Genomic DNA, 23,692 nt, shown 5'->3' with positions numbered 1-23,692 from the left:
TTTATTCTGCACCATTTTTCCACTGTACACCTTAGACCTACAGGCATTGAGTCTTTTGGTAACTGTATGTTCCAGAGCTATGTTTCCCTTCACATGTGCTATGCCTTGAGTAATACGTAACCGTACCTAGGTCTACTTGGCTATGTCATATTAGCTGCATTTATTTCCCTAGGATCTTTACAAGTTGAGATATCACCAAAAGCCAACCTGTACTTGATAGATCCTTTCTTCATTTGTGTAATTTATGATATTTCTGGGCATTTTATAAAGTACACACTCAACACACCTAAATAAGGAAGGTTTTGTTTTTTAATCTGCAGCAAAAATCCTTGAATGTTTTGTTTGCACTCTTTATTACTAATGGTTTCGCAAATGGCCCATCGTATTATATTTACTGGATGGCAAAACTTGTAAATACTAACACAGAATTAATATGTGAATTGGGGTCTCAGTCACTCTAACCTTTGTTGTATACTATTTGTTTGGTCTGTGTCTGGCCACAACTTTTGTTAACACAACTAACTAATTTTTTGTCTTTTGGGCTACAATTTCTGGGGCAGATGACTGCAGGTCGCTGTCACACTTTGCTGTCACCTGTCACTGAGGAGTCTGGGGAAGAGGGAACCAACAGTGAGATTTCTTCTCCACCTGCTTGTCGCTCCCCTTCACCTGTGGCTAATACAGAGGCTTCTGTTAACCAGGTACCTCTCACTTGGCATTCTTCTACCTGTGAGCCCTGAACGGATCCAGGATTCCATTCTTTGTGCTCTTGAGGCTGTGAGTGAGTTTAGACTACATTGCCCTTGGCTCCAGCCCTACATCATTAAGTGGTATAGTTGTGCAAATTATGACTGCTTTGTGAGACTCCCCCGCTCACTGTGCCATCTCCTCTTGGAGTATTGATAAAAAAATGAGCAAAAATGAGGTTATGGAGATTCCAGCCAGAGAAGATCTCTTGTAAGGCTTTATTGTTTTGTTTTGAGCAATCCTGAGGCATTGCATCCTAAAGTCTCTGTCACTGTTGTAAAATAACATGATTCTAGTGGTATTTACAATTCAGTGAACACACTGTTGTCATTTAGCAGATCAGATTTTGAATCTGGAAAATTTCTATTATGTTACACTTTTTAACTTATTAATTGTGTACTAACTTAAGCGCTGTCTGCCAACATGTGTACTGAAATGATTAGCACATTTGTTTTCTTATCTTTCAGTAGCCTTAAATTTTATTTCACATAAAAAGAAGGTAGTATTTTGTTATTAGATGTGTTTTAGCTTGCATTGTATTAAACATACATTATTCTACAATTCTTAAAATTTTATAAGAAATACTGGACAGAAATCTAAAAGATATTTCTACAACAAAAACATTTAGTCTATATTATGCTGCTATACTGTATTTTAAACTAAAACAACAACAAAGACTTTAATTACATTCCTATGATGTAACTGTTCAAAAGAATTGAATTGTGTTATTGAGGAAGAAGCATTAAACAGAAAATGTTTTATAAGTTGCATTACATAGCAATCATATTACTTTTCTTTTAAAATAGAGCGAGCCAATATAGAACTTCTGTGATAGAGACCCTGTCCCAACAAAAAGTGGATATAAAATTGATGAAACCTTTAGGTAGCCCAGTTCTCTTGATAAAAGTAAGTATAGCTCTAGGGAAGCTTTCAGCTCATCCATTTATCAAGTATATTCTGAGCAACTGCGTGGCACAAAACTTTGCCAAGGACCCAGAGGAGGAATGGAGACCACTGGACAGTGGCTTCATCCACAAGGTCCTCACTGTCTGCAGAGAAAGGTTAACACGAGATAAATAATAACAAAAATGATAAGAGGAAATTAAAATGAACAACATAAAAAGGGGAAGTTTAGGGCGCTGGTAAGTTTAGGTCACTGTTCTCCAAATTCTAATTTAAAAATACACATTGCTCATTCTTTGACAAGATGTTCTTCCCTGTGGTCACAGATGTTATTAGAATAAGAGAAATTTGACCATGGCCTACTGATTACTATATTGAAAAGTTATTCTGCTTGATATGGTTGACGATTTTAAGATTTTTCAAACTGAACAAAAAATACTGACCTTGAGACTGGCACTGGATAAAATAGACCTTTTTTTAAAAACTATAATTCACAAAAAAAAAATGTAATTCACTCCTGGTAAAGTGTTTTTCAGTATATACGTGCAGGTGTCTGATAAATGAAAAAACATGCAAATATTTTTATTATCACTATTTGATATTAACCATGAAGCTAGTTACGTTCTAAAACCAAGAGCTGTTAGGCTTTGTGTTGATCCTGTTGTGACACCTCTTCTCCAATGACCAGAAAACATGAATTAAATCACATCATTAGTCTAATTGACTGAGATGAGATGCTGCAGGGTAGGGGAAACTGAGGTTAAGTCAGTATTATATTCAACATAACTCAAATGAATATTGTCATTGTAGCCATGAGGTTGCTTTTGCTTTTTGTTTTTTGTTTTGTTTTGTCTTGGTACGGTAACGTAAATTAGAGCACAATGAAAAACCATGACAATATAACCACTGACGCATTGGATTACAGAATCATCTCTTGAAACAGAACATTTAGAAACATCTTAAGTTCCAGTTTTCAGATTCCAAACCCTGTACAGAATGTCCACAGTGGTGTCTAGGAACAGCCAAATATAACCGCTGTGTAACATCGCAGCTGTTGAAAGAGGTTTTGTGCTTGCTGCTTCTGTAAGTAGCTCTCATTACATAAGGGCTTGATCCCATTTCCAGCCTGTGTGTTTAGTCTCTGACAGTAGCTACTAGTTAAAAGTAACAATAACAACTCACCCCATGGGAGAGAGGCAGCAATGAGGCGTCCCCCAAATGTGCTGCAGGCTTCTTGATCCCCTGGACACAAGCCAAGACAGGCTCCACAGAAGAATTGAGGGAAGCAGCACTTAAAAAGAGCAGTGAAGGGAGGACGGATGACTGCCCTGTAGGTCAGAAGCTCTCCCAGGTCCCAGCCCTTCTTCCTCTAAGCTGTGTTCCTGGGAAGTCCCTTGACCCCTTCATATGCAATCAGGAAGCAATACTGATAAACTCACAAAACGGGAAAATGAAATGTGAAGTTAACCATGAAAGTACTTTATAAACTGGAAAATGCAGATCAGTAACTATGATTGCCCAGAATCACTTCCTTGGAAAGTGACTGGGCAGGACCTCTCCTAACTTGAGAACATAAGCAGTGAAAGATGTATCTAAGGACGATTCTTCACTAATGCACTAATATTGAGTTTAGTAATTATTTATAGAACAGACTGATTTATTTTATTGAGTTTATGTAGTCAGTCCTCAAACAGACTCAGATATTCATCTGCAAAAGGTGATATGTTTTTGACTTATTTTAGGAAACAAGTTGTCAGTCCTGCCATGAGCCATATACACAGAGACGGACAGAAATGATGTTTTGTAACAAATTCATTATATTGTAGCTCTTTTTGGAAGCTTATTTGTTTATAAGAGTGTATAATTTAAAATCTGTACACATATAAAGCTACTTTTTCCTTTTCCTTGCAGACAGCAGTGGTGGAATTCATCCTTATCTACAGATCATACATTCAAAGACTCCCAGGGGATTCTGGGAACCACAGATTACAGAAAACACAATAGGCATTGTGTTCTCCCATACATGCCTATCCATGATGAAGTTATTTTATAAGTTAAACACAGAGATTAAAAACAATACCAATGAAAGAGAACAGTTAGAACAATGTACAGTGTAAGTTATATAAATGTACAATGTACAGTGTAAGTTATATAAAACATACAAATTATTTATTTCTAGAATTTTCCATTTATATTGTTCAGTCCATAATGAAAAATACGGGTAGTTGAAAGTGCAGAGTGAAACCTCAGATGGAGTGGGACTGCTGTATTACCTTCCATGTGTGTAAAGTGGTAGGGATTATGAAAGTGCTTTTTTATGGTTCTGGGGATTAAACCCAGGGCCTTTCCACTGAGCTATGTCCCAAGCCCATTTTTTATTTCTTATGTGGGACAGGCTCTTGCTAAATCACTCAGACTTGAACTTGGGCTCCTTCTCACTCAGCCTCCCAGAGTGCTGGGATTTTAGGTGTGTACTGCCACACCAGCTACAAATGTACTTTTACATGTGATTCATTAGGAGCACAGATGCCTACCTGTTCCTAGCTCAACACTCTGCAGTGTGTTCATGATGAACAACAGGCAGTGTCACAGTGTTTAAGGAGCTCACAGTTTGTGAGAGAGCAAAAAAAAAAAAAAAAAAAAAATGTTGGGATGAGTGTAGCAGGTGCCCGGATGAGGAGCCTCCGTAAGTGATGGGAACCACAGAGGAAGCACCTAAGTTAGGTGGGCTTCAAGCACAGGTCAGTGATGCCTCTTTCATGTTAAAGGGAAAGCACAGTTAGGCCATTGGAATGCACTAAGGTATAAGTGAAGAAACCCAGTTGGAAAGCTATAGAGGCAGGAAGAAAAATGGCCCAGCCAGGCAACTACAGATAGTTTCAGTGTAAGTACAGACACAAAAGTTAGGGACACAGAGTGGAAATGAGAGTGGAGGGTTGGTGGTACCACATCATGAGGGTCCTTGATAGTCAACCATGGAGGGAATTTAAATAGTAGCTATGCCCAGATCTGAGGGTTAGAAGTGGTCATTCTGAATTATCAAACATGTTAGGATGCCAGTGAACAAACTCAAAGCCAAGAAAGCCAGAGTTAGTGACCGAAGTTGCACACTCTCATCTTAGGTGAGTCGAGGTGACAGGAAGACAATCAGGCCAGCGAGGCAGATAGGGATCTGAATAGCACTGCTCCACACAACAGAGACACCCCCTATTAAGGGGACTATAGGAAACACAGGGCCATCACCCCACACCTTCTGATTTCCAAAAGAATCTGAATTTTTATGAGAGTTCTGTCTTAAGATAATTTTTTAAAACAGTGTGTAATGTTGAATACAGATTCATGAATAATGAAGCCAAACCAAATGTGCCTGCCAGCGTGCCACCTTTGAGTTAGGAAGTTGTCACTGTGATGAGAACTTCAGACTAGACCACAGGAAGGGTGTGTGTTGGGAGAGTTTCATCCTCGCATAAACCTGAGGGATGAGGGTGAACAGAAATCCAAAAAATATTCTGAACTTAAAGCTTAGGTGAGTAGAATTCCACTTATCAAGAGATGGAAAAGGCTTATTTCTTCCTGAACCCATTTTTCATCACGTTCCTTCAGGAAGTACTGAGTTTGAAGATGCTCTGGGGTATATGTGAGCAATTACAGATGGGAGTCTAGTGCTAATAAATTTGCCAATTATCCACGAGTTAGTGGAATAATAAACTACAAAAGAAAAACCTTAAATGACTAGAAAGTTGGAAAGGTTAAACGTGCTTCCATCCCAGTGTGGTGGCGCACAACTATAATCCCCACATGTGGGAGGCTGAAGAGTGAGCATCACTGTGAGTTCAAAGGCAGGTTGTTTGCGAAGGGGCTGGGAAATTGAATACTACAGAGGAGAAGCAAGACCAAAGTTGAAAAATGACCATTTCATTTCACAGAGAAGCAGCCACTGACAGCTGTGGTGAGGGTCATTGTTACGTGGTCACCAGCGTGGAAATCTGATCTGGTACTTAGAGTGGACAAGGTGAACACACTCATCTAAACTACTTTGATCAGAAACTGGTTGGTTTTGCGTGTGTGTGCCTTTTTGAAACAGTGACTCTCTATACCATTCAGGTTGGCCTTGAGCTCACTTTGTAGCCCAGGATGGTCTTAAACTCACAATGATCCTCCTGCCTCAGCCTCCTTAGTGCTGGGATTACATGTGTGAGCCACCACGCCCAGTTTACAGAAACTGGTTTAAGGGGATTTGGCTCAGTGGCATAAGCACCCTGTCTGGCACACACAAGGTCGTGAGTTTGATCCCTGGTACCAAAAAAAAAAAAAAAAAAAAACCCAGAAGTGAAAGGGAAAAATGAGGACTAAACTTGTGTGTGCAAGTGAGTTCCCTGGTTGTGGTCCTTTGCATTGTGGTCCATGGGATTTTCTAAGATATAAGATGATGAAAGAAATCAAAACCACAGAGTGCGCCCAATGTTCTCAGATGGAAGAGAATTGACCGTATTCATCAACTGAAGATGGAATCAACAGAAGGATAGAATGTTGAGACTGGGCTGTGCAATCCAGTTCACAGGATTCTAGGAGAAGGAGGAAGAATAATGTTTAAGGAAGAAAACTGGCAAGCATGCGATGAGGCTGTGTCTGAATAGAGACAGACTTACAGTCATTTGAGAAGTAGCAGGGTGATTCCATGATGGCTTTGATTGTGTGTGTATGTGTGTTGCATGTGTGCACATACACCGTGGACTATAAGTTTGGATTATGTCATGGTTGGAGTTTTCCAAACCAGTGAAGTAAAGGTTAAAGGGGCTAGGGAAAGAAGGGTATTGTTGGTGAGAAAGAGGTTTAAGTAATTGTAGACATGGCATCAAGAAGAAAAAGAAATCCTTTTGTTATTTGTTTGTTTTTTTTTTTTTTCAGTACCAGGAATTGAATTCACAACCTAGCATTTGCCACGCAGGTGCTTGTGCCAGTGAGTTAAATCCCTGGTTGTTATGAGTTTCTTACAGTAGCTACAACATCATTACATTTTCCTTTATTTGAAATTAAAATATTTAATTTATATAAATAATGAACTCGTGAATAATGAAGATCTAGCTACATCTTCAGACTTACTGTCTATAGGTTCAAGGTTTTTTGTGCGGCACAGGGAGTAAACCCAGGGTCTTTGTACTGTGCAACATTTTCAGCCCCCATCCATTTTGATACAGGACCTCACAAAGGATAGATTTAATTTTAAAAACTCAAATACTTTAAAAGTTATTCAGAGCCAGGTGTGATGGTTCAAACCTGTAATCCTGGCACTTCAGAGGGTCAGGCTCCAAGAGATTCTTGAGTTTGGGACCATCCTGAGCTACATAGTAAATTTGAGCCCAGCCCGAACTGTGTAGCAAGCCCTTGTCTCATTAAAAAAAAAAAAAAAAAAGCATTCAAAACTTTAATCAATACATTGAAGAGCAGTGTAGAAACCAGATCATTTAGGTCCTCTTATTTGGATATATGAAATAATCTGCTTTTAAATATATGTGTACCACTTAAACCCTTTGTGTTTCCATTACATAAAATGAGTTTTGGCAACTTGAAATACTGGTAAAATTGTTTTATGATTTATACAACTAAATGTTTAAAGTAATAAAATAATTACAATGCACATAATGTAATATACATTGATATTTCTAAAGACCTTATCACAAGATTTTACTAGTTTCCCCAGTATGTAACTGCCTGCAAGGAAGGAAATCCTAGACCTTTCCTCTACATGACAAACAGGACCTCAAGCACATCGGTCTATACTGAGTCTTCCCTTTTGAACCGAATGCTGTGCTTTCTTTTACAGGACATTGCTTATTACCAAGCCTTGTCTGCTGAGAGGCTGCAGACAGATGCTGCCAGGATCCACCCCAGCACATCAGCATCCCAGGAGTTCTATGAGCCAGGACTGGAGCCATCTGCTACTGCCAAACTGGGTGATTTGCAGCGTTCTTGGGAAACTTTAAAAAACGTGGTAAGCTCACCACACAGCCATTACCTCAGGTGTTACCTTATGAAACATGAAGAGTTACACATCCCGTCCAGAGTTGAACACCCTTGGGTAAAGCAATGAGGAAAGAAATGTTGCAATCTTGAAGATAAGATGGAGGAAACTGTTGGTAAGATCCCTTTTCTTGTTTAGATCAGTGAAAAGCAGCGCACGCTGTATGAGGCTTTGGAACGCCAGCAGAGGTACCAGGACTCTCTCCAGTCCATCTCGACAAAAATGGAGACCATTGAGATGAAGCTTAGTGAGAGCCTCAAGCCCGGCAGGAGTCCGGAAAGCCAGATGGCCGAACATCAGGTAAACGTGGTGATGGATGACTTCTGCCTCTGGTGTGGTTACGTAGGTGTGCTGTCCTTGTGACTGCAGGGCCTGTCATGCCCGCTTTTGGAGAGCAGACCAGCAGGTCTTGCACAATAAATAATATTCCTGTGATACAGTGTCCAGGATTGCTTCACAGAGGGATCTAAGAAAGCAAAAAAAAGATTGATACCCACTTGATACCCAGTTGTATAAAGCTACATGCATTGATGTTGCTTTTGTATTTTCTAACACAAAATGCATTTCCTTACAGTTTCCAAATTGCTTTGAAATTGTTAGTCGTCGTTGTAAGAACTAAATGCACCCCAAATCTACATTCTCTGGGGAATAGTCAGAGTGTGCCTACCTCTAGTTATCAATTAAGATTGCTAATCTGACTTCAGCAGACAAAGAAGTAGCTGGAAAAGAAGGGGTTCTCAGTCCTAATCTTCTGATTTCAGTGTGTTCTGACTTCAGTCACTTTTTCAAAGGTTGTATTAACCAGGTGTGGTGGTACACACCTGTGGTCCAGCGTTCTGGGAGGCTGAGAGGTTAAGGCAGGAGAATCACAAATTCAAACTAAGCCTGGGCAATTTAACAGTTAGAAGAGATCCTGTCTTAAAATTAAAAAGACAAAACATTAAGGGCTGGTAATGTAGCTCAGTGCAAAGGCCCTGGGTTAAGGCCTCAGTACTAAAAAACAAAAAGCGTTGTTTAGACTAGACAGAGCTTCAGCTCTCCATGAAAAAACGGAACTGATTATATTAACCTAATTCAGGAAGATATTAAAAATGCATCAATTTAAAATTCATGCTAAGAAACGTGCATATATTAAAATCTGATTTTTAATGTTATTGTTTTTAATGTACTTGTAGTGTTATTGTCAGATATGCTATTAACCCACAGTGGTACATGGTGGTATGTATGTGGGGTAGGAGACGGGACCAAGGACAGGGCTGTGTGCATCTACCTGCTGCATATGCAGTGGGATATGGCAAAATTGTGCTGTCCCCTGATCCAGACCAGGTAGAATGTGACAACCCTATGAAAGGCAGAGGATAAGAAAGGCATTTTTAGATGTCAATGAAAAACTATAAAACCTTGGTATGATATTTCTATCCATCAAAGACAGGGAACTATATCTGCTTTAAAAGTGAAGCCCTATGCTTTGTCTTTCTGGTTTTAGAAGCCAGATAACCTGAGACTGCATTGCTTATTCATATGTTATGTCAGATACAATTTCATTCTTTTGCAATATGAGGCCTTGCAGGATAACACTAATAAGAATATTTCATCTAAAGACAGCATATTGTGAAATAGTGGTTTCATGTTAATGATCCTCTTGTAATTTCTTAAGATAAAAATCAAGTCCTATCTGTAGTCCTGCTTATGATAAACCACTTTCTGAAGATCTTTCTGCCGTCTAAAGTCTCACATAATCTACCAGGTTTGGGGAGAGTGTAATAAAGTACAAAATTAACCTTGCTGGGTGTGGTGGCACATGCCTGTAACTCCAGCACTCTGGGAGACTGAGGCATGAAGATCATAAATTTGAGCCCACTCTGGCCAATTTATCAAGACCCTGTCTCCACATTTAACAAATAACCACTGAGAATGTAACTCAGGATCAAAGCCCTGCATTCAGTCCCTAGTACTGAAACAAATAAACAAGCAAACAAGAATTTTTGTAGACCAGAACAATCATGAGGACAATGCTGCTTTCCTCTGAGCCCCACCTATGGTTTTACTAGCCCCCTCCCCTTCCAAAGACCCTCTCCCTTCTGGACAGGCTTCCGGGTCACATAGTCCTCTGTAACCAATGCACCAGTTTCTTTTTGCCGACAGCCATGTCATCCTGATCCAAGGGGACTGTTTCTTTGCCAGTATTTCCCTGACACTTCTGGCTTTCCCAGTCTTCTGGTACTACCTGCATTCTTGTCCCCCAAATCTATCTTCTTGGGACCTAGAGGAGAGGGCTTGACAAGATCACAGGCCAGCTTTGATGGGCTGCTGTCCTAAAAGTGCCCACTTCCTGTAAGCATCCAAAGAGAATATGCCGTGAATTTTCTGCAGGTTGGATCAGACTTCACTGAAGGGTTACATCACTAGATTGTCAGGAGCCAAGAATTCACCAGGTTAAATAGTTTAACTCTTTTTCTCTATCTTCAGGTCACCTCCACTGACCATAGCTCCCACAAACCCTTCTAGGACTTCCACAGGAGTTAGGAGTAGTATGACCCTGGAATCCTGGTGGCCTGCAGGAATACAGCAAAGTTCTTAATTAAGAATGCAAATTACCTCCCAACAGGCAACCACCGCTTCCATGGTTAGTCTAAAAAACACACACAAGTAAGCAAAAGGGAGCAGAATTATTACTTTGTTCAAAGAACTTAATGGAGAAAAGTCAAAATTGTACATTAATGATAACTACTATAAGTTAAAAATGTAGTTATAACTTTTCTTTGAATTAAGGCCAGCTGCTTGATTTTTGTCCCTTTCCAATTTGGGAATGCCATTGTCAATCATCGTAGTAGTTAGAAGATGCAATTAATTCAATGGTGATTACCAGACATTGGGGCTTAATACTTACATTAATATTCTCAGGAGAAGGAAAGAAAATAAAGTGTGCTTAATTCGATATAATTTTGCAAATCATCACAAATCTGACATTTTCATAAGAGTTATTTTTGGCACCTTTCTCTGTCTGTACTTCAGTTCCACAAATTCTGGGACAGAGCTGCTGACATGAAAGCTATTGGTATCACAAGAGCTAAATTTGTGCCTGTCTGTTGCACTGGTACTTAAGAATTCTGAGCACTGTAATAGAATTGCTATTTCTAAATTTCAACTGAATGGGAATAAGAAAGTCCAGTATACTTTTTATATTTTAAAATTTTAATAGAAATGCTAGAGCTGTTATTTCTTTCCTAACACTCTCTTGGGAGTATTGTTTTCTTGAAGAACTAACCCAATTCTTGCATTTTCCCCTTAAACATTGACTAAATCTATTAAATTTGAGTGGGATACCAGACACTTTCCTGTAACTCTCTCTGCATGGAACCATAGGTTTTCATTGTAAATCTTTCATGCTGTCCCATTAGCTGACAGTGGCTGATGTTCTGAATAGAAAGCCCTTTCTGGTCAGGACTTTGTTATCCTGGCATCTGACTCTTGGGGATGTGTGTTGTCTTTACCACACTAAGATCATTGACATGGCAGGTAGGGCCCTGAAGTTTTGTTTTTACTTTTTTTTCCTTAGGTATTAGGGTTTGAACCCATTGCCCTCCCACTGAGTTACAATCCCAGTCCATTTTTGTTTTTTATGTTTTGTTTTGCTTTTTTATACAGGGTCTCACTAACTTGCTAAATTACACAAGTCAGGCTTAAACTTATGATCGTCCTGCCCCAGGCTTCTGAGAGCTGGTGATATACAGGAACAAAACTCCCGACCTACTATATGTCCCGTATGAGTTCATGTTCTCTAAAATTGAAAAATGAATTTTAGGAACAATGAAGGTTAAGAGTAGAAATACTTATTGAGAGAAAAAAACTTCTGTCTGAGAGGGAGACAGAAAGGGTCCCAAATGGGTTGCAAAGATTCTGTATTTTCTAGGAAATTTCTAGAGTAAAACCATGAGATGAAATGGGTCTAAAGTGGGGAAAACTGGGAACTCATAAGGCAGATGGGCATGAGGTGAAACAGAGCTGTGGCCAACCAATAGATTTAATTGTTCAGAGAAAATTGATCAAATCAGGGACAAATGGGGAAGCCAGTCACATAGCAAGTGAGCATTGTTATTGATAACTGATTCTTCCTGTAGGGAGTTGGGATGGTGACTCTGGCTTCTCAAAATGTCCATACCTAGTCCCTAAAATTTATACTTAAGGGTGTGGTTGCATTTGTTTTGTTTTGTGTCTTAAGGTGTGTCTCCTCCAAGGTCACCAGACATCCTCCCCTTGCTGGCTTCTTTGAGGGCCTAGCCTTGTCTGACTGCCTATAACGTGTCTAACTGCTCAGCTGCCTGTAACACTGGGATTATGGTCCTATGCCACCAGGCACAGCTAGTTTTGTTTTTTAATGTACATAACAACTCAAATAGTTCTGAAAAAAAAACTAACTCTTCATAAACAGTTCTGAGAGTCAACATGAATAGTAATATTTATTTTCTGGGTTGAACTAACATGAGCTCTATGTGTTTCCCTTTCTACTAAAGAGCTAAGCATTTTAGAGAAGCTCAAAGTACTTCTGTGTATTGAAGTTAAAAGTAAATTTTTTTTTCTGGGACTAGAGACTGAACTCAGTGCCTTTGCACTGAAGTACTTCCCTAGTCCACTCTTTGTTTTTATCATTTATTTATTTTTATTATTATTATAATTATTTTGAGCTTGTGTCTTGCTAAATTGCCCAAACTGGGCTCAACATTGCCATCCTCCTGTCTCAGCCTCCTAGAGTTCTGAGATTATAGGTATGTGTCACCATGCCTGGTTTGTAATTTTATTTTATTCACATGTATCAATTGTATATAGTAATGGGAATCAGTGTAATAGTTCCGTATCATGCATATAGCAAGCACTAATCAAATCCAGTCTCCGGATTTCCACTCCTCTTGTTACATCCTTCTGAGTCCAGGCTCTCCCCTAGACCACTTATGAGTCACTCATGCCCTCCTCCTCATCATAAATCAGAAACCCAAGAACAAGTAGTTTGTCTTCCTTGCCTTAGTTTTGAATCAGATACCCTGGCAGAATCACTGCTCATCAGCTCTTGTATTCAAAATTATGAGGCTGAAGGCATGTTTGAACTTTGAGTATTTTTTAAATTAAAATGAAATTCACATGATATAAGATGAATTACTCAAAAGTGTATAATACATTTAGAATATTCATAGTGTCATATAACCACTACCCCTCATAGCCAACTGAGTATGAACACTGGACTGAGACCCCATTATGAATGTGAAAGAGTCACAAACCGGGGCTCAATGATATGGCAATGAACCCTACATGCAGCAACACAAACAGTTCACAGTGCTGGTGGGGAGTGAAGAAAGCCAGACACAAAGCAACACAGCCCTTGATTCCCTTTACATAAAGCTGAAGTACAGTGCAGGGTTATCTGTTCCTGGGTCAACACTGTGTTAGGAAAGAGGCAAGTGGCCATGGGGAGGAGGTCAAGGGCTGTGCTGAGTCCTGCCAAGTTTGTGTTTCTTGATCTGGGTGGCACCAGCAAAAGTGGGTACAGTTTGTGAAAACTGATAGGCCTCACATGTGCAGACTGCACTGTTCTGGATGCATGTGATAATGTCAGTGTGATCCTCTTAAAAATCGAGCTGAGCGTAGTAGTTTATGCCTGTAATTCCAGCGCTCAGGAGGATCTCAAGTCCAAAACCTGGAGTACATACAAAAAACTTGTATCAAAAGAAGAAAAAAAATAAGATAGACAGACAAGATATGAGAAAAAGTAAGGATATTTTGCTGTTATCTGTTTTTAATATTTACGGGGAGCTCATTCAGAGGAGGCACTGTGCTTATAGTGAAGCTTGCCAGGACAAACACATTGGAGACCACAAAATGTTAGCAGACACAGCGCCTAAGCTACATTGCTTGGTCATGGTCCTGTCTCTTGCCATGATGCCTGTTTTTCTAACATGCTATTCAAATCCTGAGTAAAAATTTCCCTTGTGAATATTCCATGTAAAGATCAAGCCATACAATAAGACAAGTGAGAAATAAAAACATAACAATTGTGGTAGATGGTAAACAGGGTGCTATCGGGAGAGAATGATGCAGAGTCCCTGCAGGAGAGAGGCCTGTGGAGGTGAGACATTAACCTTAGACGGAAGGATGAAGGGAGCCATCCTGAAGGGTAGAAAGGAGTGTTCCAGCCTCAGGGAGTGCATATGCAAAGTCCCTGAGGTCAGAAAGGGGTGGGGACCCTGGAGTTAACTAAGAAGGTGGAAATTGAGTTGGGAGTGTGATAGAAGAGGCTAGATGAGACCATATCAGTAAGTAAGGAGTTTATATTTTATTTTATAAGCGGGAAGCCATTACATACTTAGAAGTGGGGCAGGGGTGTATATAAGAAGAGCTCACACATATTTTTGAAATGTCTCTGTAATGGCTTTGTAAAAAATGGACTGGACAGAGAAGAGTGTGACAGGCAAACCCATTGAGAGACTTAAGACTTTTGAAACAAGAGGGGAGGTTGACTTTGGGGCCGGTGGAGGGAAGGGGGCTACGGGGCTCTCTTGCCTACATTTCAGGGCAGTGAGGGTGAATGGTGGATTGATTAAGGTTGGGGGAGAGGAAGACAGGAAGACAGACTCCTGACGCTGCATCTTAAGCAGTGGGGTGTGGCCGAGGAAGGTGGGGCGAAGCAGGCTTTATACTATCAGAAGACAAGAAACTACCACACATCATCCTGAAGCTCTTACTAGGCTTTATTTTTTGATACTAGAACTGGGCAACACTTCACTGAATACAGAAAGTATTCAAATGGACCAAAACAGAAGAATTTAGTTTCACAGACAAAAAGGGCTAAAAAATAAAAGGCAGAAGTCACTAACAGAAGATTGGTCATTTCAAGTTACTTTCTTGTAAAGCAGGAGAGAAAAAAGTAACTAACTGGTTAACATCAAGTTGCTTTTGTCATAATAGGATTAAAGCAGAGATAATCATGTTTTCATGACATTTGAAACCCATCCATTGGGGAAATTTGGCTGCCTCATCTGGTTTCTCAGGAGGCTAGGCAAATGCCTTAGTTTAGGGCTGGTGATATGGTACTTGATTTTGGGTCACCCATTTGAATTTGGGGTCTTTTCTCTTGGGTCCAAGGCAAGACCTTAATCCAAAATGATGGCCTATTGTAATTTTTACAACTACACCAACAATACTTAGAATAGTGGAAACATCCATGAACTATGCCATTTGAATACACAAAGCCTGAAATTTCAGGCAGATGTCTGGGTTAAAGACCTGTCCTTTGAGGTACTTTGTGTGAGAACGCAGTTGAAAACTTGGGAATAGACATTGCCCAGAAGAGAGTTGGAAGACAGAAAAGAGGGTCTGGATATAGGGCCTGAGAGACTTCATGTTGTCAGAGCTGGATAGGTAAGGAGAAAAATGAGGACAATAGCAGAAAGACGTTAAAATTTTCGTGTCTTATGTAATGTGAAAGGTGACTGGGGGCAGGGCTGGTGTTGGGGCTTAAACCCAGAGCCTTCGCACTGTGCTACATCCAAAGCCTTTATGGGGACAGAAAGCCACTGATTGGCTACGTTTCCCAGGATTGGCTTGAATTTATGATCTTCCTACCTCAGTCTCCTATAGCAGTAGAATTACAGGCCTGTGCCCCTGTCTCCACCTGCAAACAATGAATTTTACGTTCAGCATAGACACAGACTCTTGGACATAAGTGAACACCTGTCCCCTGAATTATGGATAAGTGTTGAAAGCCGAAAAGGTTTATTGATTTGTTCAAAGTGACTTCGACTAGTGGCACACACAGCATTAAGATCAGAAATACCCTGAGTACTCTGGCCTCTCCTGGTATTTCATTTTGAAGCTTAGTTTTGTAGCCCCAATTTCTGGTTAAAGTCCTGACCGGTCTTCTGCCTGTCTCTGTGGGTGTGAGACGCAGGCAGGGAGGAGATGCATACAGGAGCGTGATTCCCCAGTCTTCCCTGCAGGCGCTGATGGACGAGATCCTCATGGTCCAGGACGAAATCAACGCGCTGCAGGCCTCCCTGGCAGAGGAGATGGTGTTCGAGGCGCGGGAGTCAGACCCTGCAGAGCAGCTGGCCCTGCAGTCCACACTCACGGTGCTGGCCGAGCGCATGTCCACCATCCGGATGAAGGCTGCGGGCAAACGACAGCTGCTGGAGGTAACCAGGCACACGCCCTTGCCCTCCCTTCCAAATGGGGTTCACCGATGTGCACGTGATGGGCGCGATCCTCCCTAGGAGCCCGAGCTGTTTGCGGAAGGCTAAGCAGTAGGGCTGGGTCAGTGCAAAGCTCTGAATCCTTCATCCTTCTCCCCTTCAGGGAGGCGTGAGTTTAGGGGGCTGTAGAGGGTTTGCATAATAAGAGCTCTTGAGGGCTGATATTACAAGACTATAAAGAAGAGACGCTGCCTCCTCCCTGGCAGCCAATTAAAACTTCGTGATTCTTGAAAATACACTTCAGAGCCTGGTTCTTACATTACTTAATATAAATATTATTTGGTATAGAGACAAATTTTGGCAATAATAATCCATGTGCTTACAAAATCAGCTATTTTGGTATATTCTCACGTAACTCAGTCCTAGGAGCATAGAATGGCAGATGCTAGTATGGTCACTGCTGTGGGTGGGGAGGCGTTTGCCTCCTGGGGTCTCCTGGACCCTGTGGTGTTCCGGTTCTCAGTGTATTTCTTACGATGTGAACTTAGTATTACTTCATTTAGCTGGTGCTTTACCATAATTCTGTTGACTATGGTCCTATTATTGGATGTATGGACTGTTTCTAAATTTACTTATTCTCTTATAGTGTTGTTTTTGTTTTTGTTTTTGTTTTTGTTTTCCCCTAATGGTACTGGGGATTGAACCCAAGGCCTTTGCAATGAGCTGCATCCCTAGTCCATTTTTAATTTTTTGAAGCCCTTTGTATTAGTGCGTGTCCACAGTTTGTACTGATTACATTTGTCACGGGGAGTTGGTACATAGACATAAGACATCTTAATTCTTCTTTTTTTCATCCCTAGCCCTTTTTACATTTATTTGTTTGTTTGGAGCCAGGTTCTCATTAAATCACTAAATTGCCAAAATTGGGCTTGATCTGTGATGCTGCTGGCACAGCTTTTCAGCGTGCTGGGATCCAGATGTGCACCAATGTGATCAGTTCAAATCTTGTATCCATACAATTGATTATGGATAGATTTAAAATCAGTATGTCTCTTCTCATGAATTACCATTTAAACAATTTAATAAACATTATAATAGAAAAATAGTATTATTATGCACTTTAAAAAAATAACATCTAGAGAATCTACAGTTGAGAGTTAGTTTTCTTGAGCTGGGTGTGGTGGCACACGCCTGTAATCCAAGCACTCAGGTTGAGGCAAGAGGACTGTTGCAAGTTCAAGACCAGTGTGGGGCACAAGTGAGCTCAAGGTCAGCCTGAGCTGCATAGCAAGAAAAAACAAAACCAAATTAAACCAAAAAAAAAAAAAAAAAAAAAAAAAAAAAAAACCCAAAGACCAAAAATACATAAATAAAAACAAAAAGAGTTAATTTCTTGCTTATTCAGATGTCCTTACCCTATGAAAAATTAGCGGGTTATCAAGAGGAAGTATGGGCCTGATTGTTTCTAAAACATGAATGATTTGCAAGAACTGGAAAAACCCAGAGATCTGATCTAGAGTTTGGCTTTCTGCCTCCTCTTGAGACACCAATGCCCTGGGCCACCCTCTCCATGGGCCACACACTCTCTGATTTGCTGCAGTCCCACACTCCCTGCTTCTTTGCAGACCTTGGGCCAAGTGCCTTTTGCCATTTGCCAATTATCTTATGCCAGTATCTGGTTCTGATTCTTGGGGAATTTCTGTCATTCGTGTTACTACCTGGCCCTATAGGTGTATTATTTAAGGATGCCATGTTCAGCTCTAGGGCACATTAGTACCACTGGGGGGGGATTTTTTTTTCAATACTAGCGGTGGAACTCAGGCATGTTCTACCTCAGATCTACATTCCCAAGCTCCCTTGACTCCACTTTATTTACTTATTTGGAGGGTGTTGGAATAGTCTCACCATGTAGTAGAAACTGGCCTTGAACTTATGTAACCCCAGGCTGACCTCAAACTCACAGCAATCCTCCTGCCTCAGCCTACCAAATGCTGGGATTACAGGCATTAATCCACCACCACACCTGGCCCAGTCTTCTTCTTTTACTTATTTATTTGTTTGTTTATTTGTTTAGCGAAAATGTCTTTCTAAATTGCCCAGGCTAGTTTTAAACCTGTCTCAGCCTCTCAGGTGCTAGGATTACCAATGTGTGCCATGACACCTAGCTGGGAAATCTTTTTAAAAGATCCTCATTTTGAGACCCAAGCTCTCCCAGTCCATTCTGATTTGTTGTTCTGAGATGCAGCCTAAGCATGTATTTCCCGGGTGATTTGAATGGTCATGCAGGGCTTTGGATCTGTCTCTCCAAGTGCTGAATCGTCAAGCTTTCCCCTTCCAGTGATGTTACCATCTGCTTATTCCTCAGGAGAAGTTAAACGATCAGTTGGAGGAACAGAGGCACAAGCAGGCTCTGCAGCGGTACCTCTGCGAAGCCGATGAACTGGATCACTGGCTCTTGAGCACAAAGGCCAATCTGGATGTCGCCCTCGGTGCGCCCACGGAGCCAATGGACATGGAGGCCCAGCTGGTGGACTGCCAGGTACAAAAAGGGCACATGCCAACATCACGTGCACAGAGCAGACATATTCAGAAGTCTTGGCATGGGTTATATGACTTTTTACAACCTATGAACTTCATGTATTTGGAGAGCAGAGATGCAAGACATTATAAAAGCTTAACTGAAACTCAAACTGGGATTTAGTTTTTTAAAAAGTTTTCCTTTTCCCTCAGCATGGTAGTGCATACCAGTAATCCAGGGAAGCTGAGGCAGGAAGATCACAAGTTCAAGCCAAACTTGGGCAATTTAGTAGCTTAGGGAGACCCTGTCACAAAATGAAAATAATTTAAAATGGGTTTGAGGATGTAACTCAGTACAAAGGCCCTGAGTTCAGTCTCCAGTTCTGCAGAAGCACTTACAGCATTTTTAAAGACTGCACATATCTGAATACTTACAGTATCCGTATTTAGTATCTAAAAAGAAATATGAACCTACTGAGAGGCACTGGTGTCAGTGATTCAGCCTGTGAGTAAACATGGCAGGAAGCATTCCCAGGTGCTCCGTTGCTGTTTTTCTTAACCAAGATGGTATTTGGAAACTTTAACTGTAGGTTTGAGGCAGACAGAGACTAAACTTTGACATCTGAAGCATAAAATTAGCTTCATCCCACATTAATATTTAGAAATTAATGTGAGGGGTAATTGCTCTAAAGTCTTCATTCTTCTGTTTTGTGATACTATAGACTGAACCCAGTACTTTACACAGAGCTACATTACTTTATTTTTTTTTACCTTTTGAGGCAGGATCTCCCTAAGTTGCTGAATTGCCCAGGGTGGGCTTGCCCTTGTGACCCTCCTGCCTCAGCCTCCCAAAATGCTGGCAGAGGCTGGTCCCCATGTGTGACTTTACCCCTGTCTGTGCCATCGCAGAACATGCTGGTGGAGATCGAGCAGAAGGTGGTGGCCCTGTCTGAGCTGTCCCTCCACAACGAGAATCTGCTGCTGGAGGGCAAGGCACACACGAAGGATGAGGCCGAGCATCTGGCCGGGAAGCTGAGGACGCTCAAAGGGAGCCTCCTGGAGCTGCAGAGAGCCCTTCGAGACAGACAGCTGCACATCCAGGTAAGGGCAGGCCCTGTTCGCAGGCCTCCTCCGTGTGCCGCCCCTGGAGGGCGGGTAGGGGATTGCACACCTGCGCAACCGGTGATAATTCATGCTGTGAAGTGGGCATGTGTTTTCAGCTATGTTATGTGAGTGTTACTTGGACACAGAGATCTGAGGACTGCGCTGCAGAAAAGGAAAGGACAGGAAAAATAATGACTCTTCAAATTTAAATGAACGTTATAAATGAAGACTTGTGGGCTGAGGATTTAGCTCAGCAGCATAAGCACCTGCCTGCAAGCGCTAGGTGGTGGGTTTAATCCCTGGGACCAGTAAATAATAAATAAATAAAGACATGCTAGGATGCATTGGCATTTCTTTTATGCATTCTATGCTTTAGATACACTCAGACTGTAATATTTAGTGTTTAGACTTTAGAATTAGCATATATTTAGGCTGGAGTACAGCTCCGTTGTAGAGCACGTGCCACACGTGCCCCGGGCTCTGGGTTCCGTCCTTTCTATACCTCACTCTCCATATAAAAACCTAGAGTTATTGTCTATTCCAGATGACTAGAGCTTTTACTATCATGTAGAGGCCTTAATATTCCTTTGTGGTGATTTTCATGTTAGATTGCTAGGGCTTTTTTGAGCAGTATTGATACCTGACATGTCTTTTAGCATTCCTTGGGTTTCCTTTGTTTTAACTTCCTTTTGATTTATGTCCTTATGGTCTAGATTTCTTTTCTTATGAATAAGATTTAGCTATATCTCATTGGTTTTGAGCATTTATTTAATTAGAAAATTGTTTTCTTTTAAATTTTAATAATTTAAAATTCATTGTGATTACCAATATAGGTGATCTTAGTCTATTTTTTATTTTCTATTTATTGTCCTGCTCTTTCTATTCTTTTTTTAATTTTTAAGAGATTGAGTGCTTTTGTTTTTATCCCTCTCCTTATTGGCAGCATACCTAATGAATTCTAAATTAACAACTTAGTCTCTCTAAATATCAATATACTGTGCCTTAGAATATTTTCAGTTTCTCCCATGCAACTTGCATATATACTTTTGCATACTATCCAGATTTTTTATTCTAAAAAATGTAAATTGTTGATGCAATGTTTTATGAAGATTAAGCAAATACTGAAAAACTACTATGTGGGAATTACTCTTCCATGTGATAAAGAGTATAGAAAACACCCATCCATAGCTGTGTTTCTGTATATTCTTATCTTTGAGGGATTACAGTTTTTGCAGACAGGCAATGAATAAAATTAGAATGCATTGTTATATCACAGAAATTATAAGAACTAGAAATAGCATGATAAAAGACAGAAGAAGCAAGGAATCCTGGCAAAGTTCACACGAAAGAAGCAAAAATGTGGGTGTGAGGGAATGAGTTCCCTGCTCAGCAAAGAGAGGTCTAAGGACCGCCAGGTGGGATCATGCCTGTTCTGTCTGTGGCTAGAGTGGAACGAGCAGGAGGAGAGTGCTGGTAATGAAGCCAACCAGGGCTTAGCCTGTCCGGCTGCTGTAACAAAAATACAATACACTTAATAGCTTAGAAACAGGACACTTGTGGTTCACATTCTGGAATTCAGGAAATTCAAGATCAAGGTGCCAGCAGGTTCTGTCTCTGTCTCTGTCTCTCTCCATAGATGGCACCTTCTCACTGTTTCCTCTGTGTCCTTACCTGGTGCAAAGGTGTAGCTAACTCTCTGGAATCTCTTTTATAAAAGCTAATTCTATCAACAATCACTCCCAAAGGTCTTACCTTTTCATATGATCACATGGGGGATCAGGTTTCAAGATACGAATTCAGAGGCCACATAAATCTTCATACCCTAGACATAGGTAACAAGGGGCCTTGGGCCAGGAGGACCTCAGGTATTATGTGGGTTTTGGGAGTCACTGGAGTGTGTGGGCCACTGTTGGGAACCCAGGGAGGGGCTGTGGGACCAGGGAAGAAGATGTCACAGCACAGAGGCTGTGGCACTGATCTACCAGTTTCTGGATGACTGAGACCACGGAGACTGTCTGCGGGTCGGATGTTGGGGAGCCACGGCCTAGCTAGGTCTACAGTGTGGTTTGGGCAGCAGAAGTTCTCAGTGCTGATTAACTGCAGGAGGCAGTGGGAGCCAGGGGCCACAGGCACACTGCAGCAGCCATCTTGGTAGCTGACTTAGGGAGGAGGACACGACTACTGACAAGAAAACTGCGTGAACATTTACTGTGGGTGTTTGTATTTTCTGTGTAAAGAGAGTGAATATTTTCAGAGGTATTTTTCTTCTTTTCTTTTTTTGTGAATTGTGTGATTAGATGACCTGGAAAACAAAATCCAGTCAGTTTAAAACTATCAGAAGCCATGGAAGAATTTAGGAAGATGACTGTCTTATTTTAAAAAAAGTTCTACAGAAATAAATTAAAAATCTACAATTTTCATTTAAACTAATAAAAACCAATGTAGAGAAATAATGTAAAAGAATTCCCTATGTCTAATATCAATAATATGTGCAAAAGAATCTTGATAACTAAGACCTTAAAGTGTAAGAACCAAAATGAAAAAAATGGAAGGTTATATTTTATTTTTGGATTTTAAAGATGCCAATTCCTCATTTATTGACATTTCAACTTAAGTTTTCCTCAACTAAAATATTCTCTGCATATTTCTGGGAAAGTCACAAAGATACTAAGTGATCATTTCCTGGATTTACCTGAAAAAAAACAAACATATAAAAATAACCATAATTTATGAAAATGAGTAGTTATGAATGGTTATCAGACTTATGTGTTAAAGTTCAATATTACAAAATTAAATTGACTGTAACCCCAGCTATTCAGGAGGCTGAAGCAGGGCAACTTAGCAACTAAGACCTTGTCTCAAAATAAAAAATAAAAAAGACTGGGGATGTAGATCAGTGCAAAGGCCTTAGTCCCAAGCCCCAGTACTGAAAAACAAAACGATTACCTAATAGAAATACGAATAATATATGTCAAAGGAAAAGAAGTATATATGGCCAAGGAACATGTAAAAAGACCTTCGAACTCTCCACTAGATAAACAAATCCCATTAAAACAAAATGCAAGCCTGAGAATTTAGCTCAGCAGGCATAAGTGCCTGCCTGGCAAGCGCAAGGTCGCAAGCTCATCCTCCGGTAGCAAAAAAAAAAAAAAGAAAAATGCAAGTTTTTACTTTAAAATTACATGCTTTAAAATGGGGGTGCAAACTGGTGTGGTGGTGCACACCTGTAGCCCCAGCAGTGGGAAGCCTGAGACAGACACTTGGGAATTCAAGGGCAGCCAGGCAGCCTAAAAAGACCTCATTCCAAACAAAACAAAACAGAACAACAACAAAAAAATCAATCTGACTTCATAATGAAAATTTTAAAAATGTTAAAAATATTTAAGTATAACACAACCAAAGACATTTATAACTATAAAAGTACACAAAAATTCAGTTTTGCAAAAGATAGTCCCAGTCTGTCATATAACACATTTTTTGTTCCTCACTGGTATTCTGTGATTGAACTTAATCTTTAAGGAATCGGAAACAAAAACCAATCGTTACAGTCCCACCAATTACGTGGAATAGCTATCATTTACAAATTTCCTTATGCCCTGCCATCAGCCGGTAGAACAGACAGGGCAGCGTGGTCCAGAGTGAACCAGAAAGAGACCTGGACCCGCAGACCTCGGAGCCTGGGGAGGGCGCTGGGGAGGGCAGGTGGGCTCCTGTCTGAGAGGCAGTTCTTGGTCTCAGCATCCAGGAATTCATGGATCCCATTGCTAGGTCTTCCATCTAACCGAGTTGCCACCATATGAAATGATAAGATGTTAAAAATAATTAGGAAACTTTTCAAGGAGATTATTTTTCATCCGTGGAGATAAAAAAAGCCTTTATTTCTGTCACGAAAAGGATCATCTCCATTCATATAGAAAACCAATTAACTAAGTTAACTGGGGAAAAAATTTTCCATTAAATACAGAAATTAGTGACATTGCACCCTTTAATTGGAAACCCTTTAAGCCTTAAGTTTTATGCAGGTGTTGGCACACAATCTTTTCCCTTCCTCCATCTCTTTCTCCTTCCTTCCTTCCTTCCTTCCTTCCTTCCTTCCTTCCTTCCTTCCTTCCTTCCTTTTTTCTTCCTTCCCAGGGCTGGAGAGTGAACCCAGGGCTTTGTTCATGCCAAGCGTACACTCCACCACTGAGCTACAACCCCAGCCCTAAGGGACAGTTCT

General features: G+C 40.6%; 1 protein-coding gene across 15 annotated transcripts in view; it reads left to right on the top strand.

Annotated features, from left to right (window-relative positions):
• Positions 1-23,692, top strand: part of Syne1 (spectrin repeat containing nuclear envelope protein 1) — a 430,253-nt gene that overhangs the window by 286,857 nt on the left and 119,704 nt on the right. For 10 of the 15 annotated variants that reach the window (XM_063233318.1, XM_013151061.3, XM_063233320.1 and 7 more), the window contains 6 exons: positions 561-701; positions 7,475-7,642; positions 7,811-7,972; positions 15,649-15,855; positions 18,218-18,391; positions 19,279-19,470. In XM_063233318.1, the coding sequence (XP_063089388.1) occupies positions 561-701; positions 7,475-7,642; positions 7,811-7,972; positions 15,649-15,855; positions 18,218-18,391; positions 19,279-19,470 (1,044 nt within the window). The remainder of the gene's footprint in view (positions 1-560; positions 702-7,474; positions 7,643-7,810; positions 7,973-15,648; positions 15,856-18,217; positions 18,392-19,278; positions 19,471-23,692) is intronic. The other 5 variants (XM_023564552.2, XM_063233321.1, XM_063233319.1 and 2 more) reach the window with 2 other exon arrangements.

The sequence above is a fragment of the Cavia porcellus genome, unplaced genomic scaffold (genome assembly GCF_034190915.1).
Source record: "Cavia porcellus strain 051 isolate PalLab524CR breed Dunkin Hartley unplaced genomic scaffold, mCavPor4.1 scaffold_22, whole genome shotgun sequence".
Classification (NCBI taxonomy): Eukaryota; Metazoa; Chordata; class Mammalia; order Rodentia; family Caviidae; genus Cavia; species Cavia porcellus.
The sequence above is the reverse complement of the archived record's forward strand: the minus strand, read 5'-3'. Positions and strand labels throughout refer to the sequence as shown.